This window comes from Nyctereutes procyonoides, unplaced genomic scaffold (assembly GCF_905146905.1).
Source record: "Nyctereutes procyonoides isolate TBG_1078 unplaced genomic scaffold, NYPRO_anot_genome, whole genome shotgun sequence".
Classification (NCBI taxonomy): Eukaryota; Metazoa; Chordata; class Mammalia; order Carnivora; family Canidae; genus Nyctereutes; species Nyctereutes procyonoides.
Window position 1 is genome coordinate 49675514 of NW_026575052.1, and position 14638 is coordinate 49690151.

At 42.4% G+C, this 14638-nt stretch overlaps 2 protein-coding genes across 2 annotated transcripts; both read right to left on the reverse strand.

The window, feature by feature from the left end:
- Positions 1 to 333: 333 nt before the first annotated feature.
- On the reverse strand, positions 334 to 2784 carry LOC129514102 (protocadherin alpha-6-like). The gene has a single exon (XM_055332657.1). The coding sequence runs from the start codon at positions 2782 to 2784 to the stop codon at positions 334 to 336; it is 2451 nt and encodes an 816-aa protein (XP_055188632.1).
- A 3285-nt stretch (positions 2785 to 6069) lies between these two features.
- Positions 6070 to 11691, reverse strand: LOC129514103 (protocadherin alpha-5-like). The gene is made up of 2 exons (XM_055332658.1): positions 9325 to 11691; positions 6070 to 6075 (listed from the first exon to the last, which is right to left on the reverse strand). The coding sequence occupies exons 1-2, from the start codon at positions 11689 to 11691 to the stop codon at positions 6070 to 6072; spliced, it is 2373 nt and encodes a 790-aa protein (XP_055188633.1).
- Positions 11692 to 14638: the final 2947 nt, after the last annotated feature.

Genomic DNA, 14638 nt, shown 5'->3' on the forward strand with positions numbered 1-14638 from the left:
AGTAAATTTATTCAAATTTTTAAAATTGAAAAATGTAAAGAGAGGGATCCCTGGGTGGCGCAGCGGTTTAGCGCCTGCCTTTGGCCCAGGGCGCGATCCTGGAGACCCAGGATCGAATCCCACGTCGGGCTCCTGGTGCATGGAGCCTGCTTCTCCCTCACCCTGTGTCTCTGCCTCTCTCTCTCTCTCTCTCTCTCTCTCTCTCTCTCTCTGTGTGTGACTATCATAAATAAATAAAAATTTAAAAAAAGTTTAAAAAAAAATAAAAAAAAAGAAAAATGTAAAGAGAAATACTGGGAAAACACATTTAACATTTCAAGTATGTATTAACTGTTAATTATGAAAATTCAGACTCACCTTGGTACAACGCTCATCATTTAAATCTTGATGCTCATTCATATCACCCACTACTAGGCAGGGTGGATGACTGGGGCTGAAGGCCATGAGGTCGGCCTTGGGCGGGCCCTCCCCAGAGCACACCCTCTGCCGCCTCTGCTGCGAGTACGACCAGCTCCCCACCGCGCTGGAGCACACCAGCGTGGGCTTCCCCGGCCCGCACGCGCCCTCGCTGGGCGGCGCCGAGCACCGCAGCGCCGTGGACAGCAGCAGCGTGAGCACCAACAGGCTGGACACCGCGCAGATGGCGACGATCAGGTACACGTTGACGTCCACCAGCGCCGCGCCCGCGCCCGCGCCCGCGCCGCCCGCCAACACCCGCGACGACGGCCTGGGCGCCTGGCCGCTCTCCACCAGCGACAGCAGCACAGTGGCCGTGGCCGTCAGCGCCGGCTCGCCGTGGTCCTTCACCAGCACCAGCAGGCGCTGGCGCGGCGCGTCCGCCTCGTCCAGGGCGCGCGTCGTGCTGATCTCGCCCGTGTACAGCGCCACGCGGAACGGGCTGCGCGCGCCCCCCGCCGCCGGCTGCAGCTCGTACGACAGCCACGCGTTGTAGCCCGAGTCCGCGTCCACCGCGCGCACCTTGGCCACCACGTGGCCCGCGCCCACCGCCCGCGACACTGGCTCGCTCAGCGCGCCGCCCCCGCCGCGCGCCCCGGGCAGCGGCAGCAGCGCGGGCGCGTTGTCGTTCTCGTCCAGCACGAACACCTGCAGCGTCACGTTGCTGCCCAGGGGAGGCACGCCCGCGTCGCGCGCGCTCACTTGGAACTGCAGCAGCTCCAGCTCCTCGTGGTCCAGCGGCTGCAGCGCGTACACCTTGCCGCTCTCCGCGTGCACCGACACGTAGCTCGACAGCGCGCGCTCGCCCACGCGCCGCTCCACCAGCGAGTAGGACACCAGCGCGTTCTCCTGCGCGTCGGCGTCGCGCGCCGACACCGTGAAGATGTGGCAGCCGGGCGGGTTGTTCTCCTTCACGAACACCGTGTACTCGGGCTGCGCGAATGCCGGCGCGTTGTCGTTCACGTCGGCCACCTCCACGGACACGCTGGCCGTGGCCGACAGCGAAGGCGAGCCTCCGTCGCGTGCGGTCACTACCAGAGCGTAGTTCGCCACGCTCTCTCTGTCCAGGGCGCTGTCCAGCACCAGCGAATAGTAATTCTTGAAGGTGGACACCAGCTTGAAGGGGCCTTGGGGTGCTAGTGAGCAGGTCACCTGCCCGTTGGCGCCAGAGTCACGGTCGGACACGCTGATTAGGGCAATAACAGTACCTAATTGAGCGTCCTCTCGGATAGGCAAGGATAAGGAGGTCAATGCAATCTGGGGGACATTATCATTTATATCCAAAACTCTCAATACAACAGTGCAATGACCAGCCATGGGTGGGTGACCTTTGTCTGTCGCGTCAACACGAATTTTGTATAAATTTAATTTTTCAAAATCTAAATTCCCTTTAGTTACTATTTCTCCAGTATTTGGATCTATTCTAAACTGGTCACCAACCATGGCTGGAACAAGACTATTAAAAGAATAAGAAATCTCCCCATTCACTCCTTCATCGCGATCAGAAGCATTCAGTCTGATTACTACTGTTCCGTTACCCAAGTTTTCGAAGATCCTTACTTCATATTCAGTCTGTTCGAAACTGGGAGCATTGTCATTCACGTCCAGCACAGTGACCAACACCTGAACAGTACCAGTGAGCTCAGGTTTGCCTTCGTCAGTGGCTGTCAGCAGTAAGTTATGTTCGGGAACTTCCTCTCTGTCCAAGGATTTCCTTAATACGAGCCCAATCTGTGTATTGTCATCACTGTTTGTTTTCACATCTAGGGCGAAGTATTTACTAGAACTTAATTTATAGGTTAAGATGGAGTTTGAGCCAACGTCCGCATCTGACGCGCCCTCTAGTGGAAACAGAGAGTCTGGTAGCCTTGATTCGGAAATCCGCACTCTTTGTTCCTTTAAATGAAACACCGGCGCGTTGTCGTTAATGTCCTTCACCTCCACCTCCACATGGAAAACCTGCAGCGGTCTGTCCACGATCACCTCCAGATGGATGCTGCACTCCAGAGTCCTCCCACACAGCTCCTCCCGGTCGATCCGAGAATTCACAAACAAAATGCCATTCTGCAGATTTACCTCCAGAAGGTCCCCGTGGCCTTTGGACGCCAGTCGGAAAAGGCGCGGCACCAGCTCCGCCAGCTCCAGCCCCAGGTCCTGGGCGATGCGACCCACGAAGGTGCCGTGTTTGGCCTCCTCCGGGACCGAGTAGCGGACCTGGCCGCTCCCCGCCTTCCAGGCTGTGAGGATCAGAAGCGAAAGCAGCAGATGCTGAGATCCCAGTCGGCCTTCCAGGGTAATAACCATGTCAAATATTTGTTTTATTTCCATCAGATGATCTTGTCTCGAAATTAATATGAAATACTGTATGATCCCGAGTCTGTTAATGCAATTCTTCTGCGCCTGCCATTACTGAGCACTCGTGGAACCAAGAGGTAATCGGAGGAATGTATTTTGCATACTGTAATAAGTAGATTAACTTCATGGTAGACAGCGACATCATGCGGCTACAAAGGTAAGAAATGAATTCACATAACCGCGCTAAGCTGTAGTTCTTGAAGTTTAAAAAAAAAACCTGTTTTGCCTTACTTTAATAATAAATCTCCTTATATTTGCAATTTGAACTTTTTTTAAAATTTTTATTTATGATAGTGACAGAGAGAGAGAGAGGCAGAGGCATAGGCAGAGGGAGAAGCAGGCTCCATGCACCGGGAACCCGATATGGGATTCGATCCCGGGTCTCCAGGATCACACCCTGAGCCAAAGGCAGGCGCCAAACCGCTGCGCCACCCAGGGATCCCCTATATTTGCAATTTGAAGAGCCAGTTTCATCTCGTCTGATTTCTCTTACTAGTGTAGAGTAGGGTGAGGGATCAGATAATTCATCACAAAACTTCTCTTCCAATAATTTAATTACTGTTATTAATCAGTTCAGAAAATTTGTGATCTGAAGTAAGTCTGGGAATTCAAAGTGCAAACTATACTACACTCTGTGTAGAGAAGTACATACATATATTTCTGTTATAGGACATGCTATTATATTTTGCTCTGGGAAAATAATGTAATTTTGTTTATTTTTGAAAAGATTTTATTTATTCATTTTACGGGGAGAGAGAGCACAAGCAAGAGAAGCAGCAGGCAAAGGGAGAGGGAGGAGCAGGATCCCCAGTGAGCAAGCAGCCGGATGTGGGGCTTGATGTCAAGACCAGGGGATCATGACTTCAGCTGAAGGCAGATGCTGAAATGACTAGGATACCTAGTTGCCCCAAGAATATAATTTTAAGTTAACAAATTTTTTCCATATTTCTAAAATCTTATAGATTATCAAAGTCCATTCTTTCTTTGTTCAATGAATATGAAATACTCCGAAGACTGTTTCTTTTACTTAATAATGGAAGGTGAAATTTTTAGTGCATATTCTTTTTTAAAAATATTTCATTTATTTGAGAGAAAGAGATCATGGCAGGGGGTGAGGGGCAGAAGCAGAAACAGACTTCCTGCTGAGCTGGGAGCCTGAGATGGGACTCAGTCCCAGGACACTGGGATCATGACCTGAGGTGAATGAAGGCAGTTGCTTAACCAACTGAGCCACCTAGACACCCTCCCTTCTATGGTTCTAATTGTCATTTTCTTTTTTAAAAAAAGATTTTATTTATTTATTCATGAGAGAGTCAGAGACCTAGGCAGAGGGAGAAGCAGGCTCCATGCAGGAAACCCAATGTGGGACTCGATCTGGAGACTCCAGGATCATACCCCAAGGCAAAGGCAGATGCTCAACTGCTAAGCCAACCAAGTGTCCCTCTAATTGTCATTTTCCCCCATTCGTGCTAGAGACTCTCAGAAAATAATTTGATTACAATTTGAAGTTTATGAAGAGACATCACTTCAAACCCTTCAAATTCTCATTTTTCATTAATGGCATGAACATTCTACATGTCACCTATATGAAATTTTTATTAGTCCTCCTCCCTTACCTGCCCTATTCAAACAGTCGATCTGTCTTTTCACACACCACCATATTTATCTTCATCAGCACAATTATTGAATAACAATTAAAGGTAGAAATTCCATGACATTAGAGTCACTTCTACATGACCTGAGATGCGATCACAACCCAACATTTCCAGTGTTACTTATTTTTAACTACTCTCCAATGTGTTTTGGAGAAAATATAGATCACTTCCTTGTCTTCATTCTCTAGCACAACCTTTGTTTAAGTTGTTTCTAAAATTAATTCCATTTTTTACCTGTAAAAATGTTATCCTGATATCAAAATTCACTCCAAATGTCAATTTTACTGTAAATTCATCTGTAATGCCATCAACTGGAGATGATCAAACTCTTCCTCAAAATGAAAATCACAAAAAAAGACTTTTCAAATGGTCTTATGCCAACGCCCACCCCCCGAAGTTCTGATATACTTGTAAAATCCTCACAGACAACTAATACAGAGAAGCTGTATTAATACAACTAATACTATGAGAAGCTTCATCTTAAACTAATTAACCCAGATCTGTGTAATACTCTCTATCACTGAATTTCCATTGCTGTCATTTTGGGTAAATAAACAGTTCATGTGCTAACCAATAATATCCCCCCAAATGAAATTTCCCTTTGCTTCCAGGAAGATAAGCCTTAACAAAAAGATATATTAGTTGGCAGAGTTTTTAAAAAGCCCAATGCAGTGCTTGAACTCAAGACCCTGAGATTAAGACCTGAACTGAGATCAAGAGTCCAAGGCTTAAACAACTGAGCCACCCAGGTGCTCCTAGCTTGTAGTCTTATTGTTGAAAGTTTTCTATAGTGGTTAGGATTTTCATAAATTTTGAGCTATGTGAAGAGTCTCTTCAAATTTCAACTTTAAAATTAGCTAATTAAATTTAACTATCAAATCTCTATTGCAGTTCCTAGCAATTTCTGGAAGAGTGATATGATATCTAATCCAATTAATAGGGATAGTTGTAATAATCCTATTTATTGGCCCCTGGTAGAAAATTATGCAATGTTACTGAAATCCTTCCTGTTAAATAAACATGGAAAAGGAAAATATTGGTCTTTTCATAAGAAACAGTTTACATATTTGTTCATTTATTTCCTCAAATAGTTCATTCCAATCAAGGAAGACTGCGTAGAGAAAAACTTTAATCAATTTATGGACAGCTTCCTCTCCCAGCAAATAAATATTTTAGTTATAAATCAAAGAATTTATATTTTACAACTAAATTAACTTAATTTTTTTAAAAGCTGACAAGTGTTAACTATAAATTTAGTGGCGGGAATTCCCTCTCAATTTATAGGACTTCCTCAAAGTAATAGGGCAGTAGAAATACTTAAATACTATGACACAAGTATATTTATAAAATTAAATACATGTGAGAATGCAAGAAATAGCCAAAGTAATAAAAAGGAAATAAACATTTTATCATATGAAATGTGGAATATTTATTACCTTCTAGACCCACATTGTTTTTTGAAGAAGTGCAGAAAAACAATTATGTGTATTTAAGACAGAGAGAGATCTTGCCTCTGGTAGAATCAAATGTACAGCTTTGTTTTAAAGAATTGTATTGGTAAACAACAAACCCAAGAGGGGATTATGTATCATGGTGTTGGTTTTTAAATCTGAAAACAAAAAGCAACAACAAAAACAACAAAAAACAATAAAGAACATGGTCAATAATTTCTTTTACATCGGCTATGGCAACATTTTTCTAGATGTCTCCTGAGGCCAGGAAAATAAAAGTGAATTTAAACTATTGGAGCCACATCAAAATAAAAAGCTTCTGCATAGCAAAGGACACAAAAAAACTAAAGGATGACCAACTGAATGGGAGAAGGTATTTGTAAACGACATATCCAATAAAGGGTTAGTATCCAAAGATATAAAGAACTTATACAAGTCAACATCTAAAAAGCAAATAATCCAAATAATCCAATTAAAACTGGGCAGAAAACATGAACAGACATTTCTCCTCCAAAGAAGATATCCAGATGGCCAACAGACACATAAAAAGATGCTCAACATCACTCATCATCAGGGAAATGCAAATCAAAGCTACAATGAGATGTCACATTATACCTGTCAGAATGGCTAAAATCAACACAAGAAACAACAGGCATTAGTGAGGATATGGATAAAAAGGAACTCTCATGCACTGTTGGTGAGAATGCAAACTGGTGCAGCCACTTTGGAAGACTCTATGGATATTCCTCAAAAAATTAAAAATAGAACTACCACATGATTCAGTAATTTCACTACTGGGCATTTACCCAAAGAACATGAACACTATGCTGAAGGGATATATGCACCCCTGTGTTTATTGCAGCATTATTTACAATGGCCAAATTTCAAAAGCACCTCAAGTGACTATCAAAAGATGAATGGATAATGAAAATGTTATATATATATATATATATATATATATATATATATATATATACACACACACACACACAATGAAATATTACTCAGCCATAAAAAACATCTTGCTATTAGCAATAACACGGATGGATCCAGAGAGTATAATGCTAAGTGAAATAAGTCAGAGAAAGACAAATACCATATGATTTCAGTGAGAAAACAAATGAACAAAGAAAAAAAAAGGGACAAACCAAAAAACAGACTCTTAACTATAGGGAACAAACTGATAGTTACCAGAGTGGAGGTGGATGAGGTGATGGGTGAAATAGGGGATTAAGAGTACATTTGTCATGAGGAGTACTGAATAATGTATAGAAGTGCTGAATCACAATATTGTACATCCGAAACTAACATAACACTGTCATTACATACATACATACATATGCACATAGATAAACTCATCATTGTGGTTCTAAGGCAAGACCCATTTTAAAGGAGTCTAGAAGATTTTTGCTGGTGAATTTTGTTATTGAAGCTTAGAACAGTATTAGATAATGATTCAGTCTTATCTAAGTATAATAAATTGCTAGGTTTTATTTAATTTCAGGCAGTCTACTTTTGCCAAGTTTGTGAAAGACCTACACATTGCTAAACTCTGTAAGAAATATGATGCAAGCCAATGGACAATTAAGAATTTCAAGTAGCCATATTTTATTTTATTTATTTTTTATTCATGAAAGAACTTGTTTTAAATGATTTTATTTATTTATTCACAGAGAGAGAGAGTCAGAGACACAGGCAGAGGGAGAAGCAGGCTCCATGCAGGGAGCCTGACGTGGGACTTGATCCTGGATCCCCAGGACCACACCCTGGGCTGAAGACAACGCTAAATCGCTGAGCCACCCGGGCTGCCCAAGTAGCCATATTTTAAAAATAATCTCTACACCCAACGTGTGTCTCAAACTCACAACCCTGAGATCAAGAGTCATGCACTCTACCTACTGAGCCAGCCAGGTGTCCCTTAGTAACCCTATATTTTTTAAATTAGAGACAGAGAGAACGTGGTGGGTCAAGAAGGGGAGGATAAGGCAGAGGGAGAGAGAGAATACCAAGCTCAAAATTGCTTCTAAAATAATAATTTGTCAATCAAAAAAATACAAGTCAGAGAAAAGTTAATCACTGTTTCACTAAGTATTGATGTTTGAGTAAGTGAAAAAATTATATGTCTCAAAATGGGGCATCATAAATCTGGAAAAAATAAGAAACCTCACATACTGATATATCATGACTATTCAATAAAAAAAATAAGAGGAAAAGTGATATGACTATTATGTTTTAAAATAGAAGAGAGGAATTTTAAAAAAAAAGAAGAGAGGTTTTTATTTGTATGTAAAAATAACTGTAGAAAACTAACCAAGAAATTGCAATGTTTGAAATAGTCAAGGAACACTGGGCACCGGGCTGACTCAGTCAGTAGTGCATGTGACTCTTGTCTTATGGTTGTGAGTTCAAATTCTGACCTTGGGAGTAGAAATTAGTTAAAAATAAGAACCTGAGGGCAGCCCCCGTGGCCAGGCGATTTAGCGCCGCCTTCAGCCCAGGGTGAGATCTTGGAGTCCCTGGATCCAATCCCATGTCCCGCTTCCTGCATGGAGCCTGCTTCTCCCTATGCCTGTGTCTCTGCCTCTCTCTCTCTCTCTCTCATGAATAAATAAAATCTTTTAAAAAATAAAATAAAAATAAGAACCTTAGAAATAGTTAAGGAGGTATATTAAGTGGCTTTGATAAGCCAATGCATAACATGTAAGTGTATTTCGTATTCAAAGATAAATGAAGTCCCTACAGTTAAAAAATCATAAATATCAAATTCATCATAAGTATGCAAAAGCCAATCGTTAAGAGAAACCTGAAAAGAATCATTCAGTGTACAAATGTTACTTACAAAGGAAATTAAATTGGTGTAATAATAAAAACACTAAGAAAATGGTATTTAATGTAAAAGAAAAGGCAAAATGACATAGTGTTATTAAAACACTTCATTGTGGTTGTAATATGAGATTTGAAAGTAAATAACTCCAAACATGTCATGCAAGTATCTTCCTACATTTCCCAAAGATTGAAAATTAAAATGCTTATTAAAAATTTAATTCAGGAAACAATTTTTATGGTGCAAAGAAAAGTAATACATTCACACCAACTTTTAAAATCTTTTAAAAATGTTGGCAAATTGAAATTAAATGTAAAAATGTGAAAAAAAATAATGAGAAAATCTTTTAAAAGTGGGAATGTTACTGAAATAAATTCATTACTGCAAAGCGATCATCTGCAACCAATTAAAATGAATTCTATGCATAACTGTAATTTTAAGTAAATGAAGTAGTACCAATACAGAATTTACATCTAAAATGATGAGACGATAATCATATATAAAACCATAATTTAAAAGAAGAAAACAATAGAGGAAACAATAAACACTTATAACGAAAATTATTTTGAAAAATATTTTTAACACTCACAAGGTCTGCGGAGCTGGGTCCATGAGGTAGGCTGGGGCTGAAGGCCATGAGGTCGGCCTTGGGCGGGCCCTCCCCAGAGCACACCCTCTGCCGCCTCTGCTGCGAGTACGACCAGCTCCCCACCGCGCTGGAGCACACCAGCGTGGGCTTCCCCGGCCCGCACGCGCCCTCGCTGGGCGGCGCCGAGCACCGCAGCGCCGTGGACAGCAGCAGCGTGAGCACCAACAGGCTGGACACCGCGCAGATGGCGACGATCAGGTACACGTTGACGTCCACCAGCGCCGCGCCCGCGCCCGCGCCCGCGCCGCCCGCCAACACCCGCGACGACGGCCTGGGCGCCTGGCCGCTCTCCACCAGCGACAGCAGCACAGTGGCCGTGGCCGTCAGCGCCGGCTCGCCGTGGTCCTTCACCAGCACCAGCAGGCGCTGGCGCGGCGCGTCCGCCTCGTCCAGGGCGCGCGTCGTGCTGATCTCGCCCGTGTACAGCGCCACGCGGAACGGGCTGCGCGCGCCCCCCGCCGCCGGCTGCAGCTCGTACGACAGCCACGCGTTGTAGCCCGAGTCCGCGTCCACCGCGCGCACCTTGGCCACCACGTGGCCCGCGCCCACCGCCCTCGACACCGGCTCGCTCAGCGCGCCGCCCCCGCCGCGCGCCCCGGGCAGCGGCAGCAGCGCGGGCGCGTTGTCGTTCTCGTCCAGCACGAACACCTGCAGCGTCACGTTGCTGCCCAGGGGAGGCACGCCCGCGTCGCGCGCGCTCACTTGGAACTGCAGCAGCTCCAGCTCCTCGTGGTCCAGCGGCTGCAGCGCGTACACCTTGCCGCTCTCCGCGTGCACCGACACGTAGCTCGACAGCGCGCGCTCGCCCACGCGCCGCTCCACCAGCGAGTAGGACACCAGCGCGTTCTCCTGCGCGTCGGCGTCGCGCGCCGACACCGTGAAGATGTGGCAGCCGGGCGGGTTGTTCTCCTTCACGAACACCGTGTACTCGGGCTGCGCGAATGCCGGCGCGTTGTCGTTCACGTCGGCCACCTCCACGGACACGCTGGCCGTGGCCGACAGCGAAGGCGAGCCTCCGTCGCGTGCGGTCACTACCAGAGCGTAGTTCGCCACGCTCTCTCTGTCCAGGGCGCTGTCCAGCACCAGCGAATAGTAATTCTTGAAGGTGGACACCAGCTTGAAGGGGCCTTGGGGTGCTAGTGAGCAGGTCACCTGCCCGTTGGCGCCAGAGTCACGGTCGGACAGACTGATCAGGGCGATGATGGTTCCTACTGAAGCGTCCTCTTGCACCGGCAGGGATATGGAGGTTATGACCATCTCTGGGGTATTATCATTCTCATCCAGGAGTTTTACTATTACTTTGCAGTGTCCAGTTAATGGGAATGGACTTCTATCTACAGCATCGATATTAATTTCATATAAATTACAATCTTCATAATCCAGTTCTCCCTTTACTGTTATTTCTCCACTATTCGAATCGATTATAAATTTAGATTTGACGTTGTCAAGAACAAGATTACTAAAGAGATACAGTATTTCCTTATTAATGCCCTCATCCGCATCTGAGGCATTCAGCTTAATAACTAATGTCCCATTCGGTGCATTTTCTAGTAATCGGATATTATAAATTGATTTATCAAATTTTGGGGCGTTATCATTCGCATCCAATACATTGATCAATAATTGAACTGTACCTGTTAGTTCAGGTTTTCCTCCATCAATTGCAGTCAGTAATAAAAGATGTTCTTGAATCTCTTCTCGATCTACTGCTTTCTTCAAGACTAGCTCTAAAATGTTTGTTTCTTCTTCATTTGCTTTAACATCCAAGTCAAAATATTCATTAGGATTTAATTTGTATCTCAATTCTGCATTTGCTCCAACATCCATATCAGATGCACCCTCAAGTGGAAACCGAGAATCCACTATTCTTGATTCTAAAATAAATAATCTTTGTTCCTGTCGGAAGAACCTGGGCGGGTTGTCATTAATGTCCTTCACCTCCACCTCCACATGGAAAACCTGCAGCGGCCTGTCCACGATCACCTCCAGGTGGATGCTGCACTCCGCGCTCCGCCCGCACAGCTCCTCCCGGTCGATCCGAGAATTCACAAACAAAATGCCATTCTGCAGATTCACCTCCAGAAGGTTCCCGTGGCCTTTGGACGCCAGTCGGAAAAGGCGCGGCACCAGCTCCGCCAGCTCCAGCCCCAGGTCCTGGGCGATGCGGCCCACGAAGGTGCCGTGTTTGGTCTCCTCCGGGACCGAGTAGCGGACCTGGCCGCTAACGGACTCCCGGACTGAGAGGAGCAGAAGCGAGAGCAGCAGGCGCCAGGAACCTGGACTTCTCTTGGAATATACCATCGCTAATTCGTTGCAATTTTCAAATGTCTGTTGCACTACCACACGATAGCTTTTGGAAACCTAATTCCCAATTAGCCATAATATTTTATTTGCTCACCTTTTCAGCTTCAGCAGCAGAGTAAAAAATGGAGTAGCCTTCTCCTTTCTAAGGAAAATAAACTCACTGTATTCCGTTATTGGGGGAAGAAAAAAAAAAGCCAACCACCAAACTTGCGGTTTCCAGCGCCACCATGTGGATGAAAAGGTGAGTTTTTACTTTGTTATGCCTTACCTACCTTACATTAGTCAAATATTTCCCAATTTCAGCGACTTTTAGGTATTCTTTATTTTCCTTATTTCTAATTTAAATACACCATTAAGATTATAATAAAGACATCAGTATTCATTAAAACAGTGCAAAATCAATACGATTTGTTCATGCCACACCGATTTTTATTAGAGTAATTTGTATTGGTCTATTCTATTTAGGGAGTGGCTTTATATAATTCCTAACTGAAATTAAAGGTATTAGTTTTCATTTACTGCAAAATTTAGACATATATTATTCAATTTCTCGAGTATTTTCTATTGTTTTCATGGGATGTTTGTACACTACTTCTGTGTTACTCATGAAACAAATTTCAGTCCTATTTGCAAGCATTTGATATTGGCTTTTTGTGGATGTTATTTTCAAAGTAACAAACGATTTGAATAGCATTCTTGTCAGAGTTACTGGTTTGAAGTCTGATATTTTAATGGCTAAAACTCCATTCTTTAATTTCTCCTTACATCACATACTTTTAATGTTGACTATAAAATGATAATGTGGACATTTACATTTTCTAGAGGCCAAGATCATAGTAAAAACAATTTTGGTCAGTATCTTGACACCATTTTTCATATTAGATGCATCTAGGCAGCATTTTTTTCAACTTACAACTACTGATAAATCACAATTGATATAAACTGGGATGCCTGGGTGGCTCAACGGTTTGGCACCTGCCTTCGTCCCAGAGTGTGATCTTGAAGACACAGGATCGAGTCCCACATCAGGCTCCCTGCATGGAGCCTGTGCCTGTGTCTCTGCCTCTTTCTCTGTGTCTCTCATGAATAAATAAATAAAATCTTAAAAAAACAATTGATATAAACTGTGACAGTATAGATCTTTGCTTTTATGCAGCAAATCAAAACACTAATTTTTTTGTAGATGTACTACTCTATAAAACGTTTGGGTTCCAGTAAAAATTAAAACATTGAAAATAAACCACATTATTAACTGGACTATGTTAATTTTCTCTCTTTTTAATTGTTTGATTTACTGCATGATACAACATAGACTTACTTATAAATATGGTCAGAAGATAATTTCCCAGAAGAAAATGTCACCAAGTTTTTCCACTGAAAAAAAAATTAACCTGTTTATATATTCCCTAGAATTCCTTAAATATTACAAAATCCTCCTTACCTATGAAGACACTGGGTCTAGGAGATCAATAATTTTATTACTTGACACATTTTCATGTAAAACATAAACTTCAAATATATCCCTTAATTTTGGTTTAAGTTGTATGTGAGACTTGAAGTATTATTTTTGTGTCAATGTATAAAACAAATGTGGAAAAATAGTAATATAAATAGCAAGAAGAAAAAGAATAAATTACTAGAAAGTACAAAATCAACTGAAATACATTTGCTTCCCAGTATTCAAAGTAGTAAAGAAGTACAATAATGATACTGGTTTCATTGCTTATATAATATTTAACAGTACGTTTATCATTCCCTTTAGTTTTTCTAAGATTCTTACTCTGCCTACTAATATGATGTCCCCCACAGCACTCAGATCACCCAAACACTGAAGAATCTGAATGCTAATAAATTTTCAAGATTCTTATTATCTGTATCCGTATCATTATCTGCAACTGATGATAATTTGAAAACATTCTAATATACACCAGTTTAAAAATGATAACAACTGTGTTGAAAATATCACCAGTTAAGGTTGATTTACCTTCTATTAGAGAAATATGACTGATGGGAAACTCCAAAACCACAGTATAAATAAATTTACTTTTGGAAAAAGTATTTAACAGTCAAACTGACAGTGTATGTTAACTATGTATGCATAGTGACTTATAGGATATTTTCAGTATGTAATTCAACGTTTTGAAAATATGCACAATGGAAAAAATGGCACCAACAGTATGACATGCTTCTTTTGGTTTGTAATTTTTCTAATAAATATATAGATATTTCAAAAGAAAACAAGAATCTTGACATTTGACCCATCCTCGCATCTGTTAGATAACATTAAGTTTTTGAATTATCACTTGCATTTGTCTTTCAATGTTCAACTATTTGGGGGGAGGTTAAGTCTCAACAACTATAAATTCTCTGGTCTTGATTCCATAGACAACTCCATAGGTAGAGAATATTCCTTAAATCTTTTTCCAAACTATTCTTTCAATCAATTATTATATATTACCTTAACTGATCTTTTCACTTGCTTGTTTCATTAAAAATTTTAGTTATATTTAAGCCTTGTTACAGAAATTAAACTCCCTCACTGACAATGAATTTAGGTTGAAAAAACCAGATAGAGTTTTGAGGCATCTCTACTTAATAGGAAGCATTCCAAAATGTTACACTAGAAAATTTAATTTTGAATTTGAGTCTAGATGTCCTTCATTACCTACAAAACTCCAGAATAGGGGCACCTGGGTGCCTCAGCCAGTTGAGTGTCTACCTTCAGCTCAGGTCATGATCTTGGGTCCTGGGATGGACCAAAGGCCCAGGTCCACAGCCCAGGTCAGACTCCCTGCTCAGTGGGATGTCTGCTTGTTCCTTTCCTTCTGCCTCTCCCCCAAATCTCCTACTCATGCTTTCTCTGTCTCTCTCTTTAATAAATAAAATCTTTTTAAAAACTGCCAGAATTAATTTTTAAGAAGTTATATTTCCCTTCTTTCTGTAA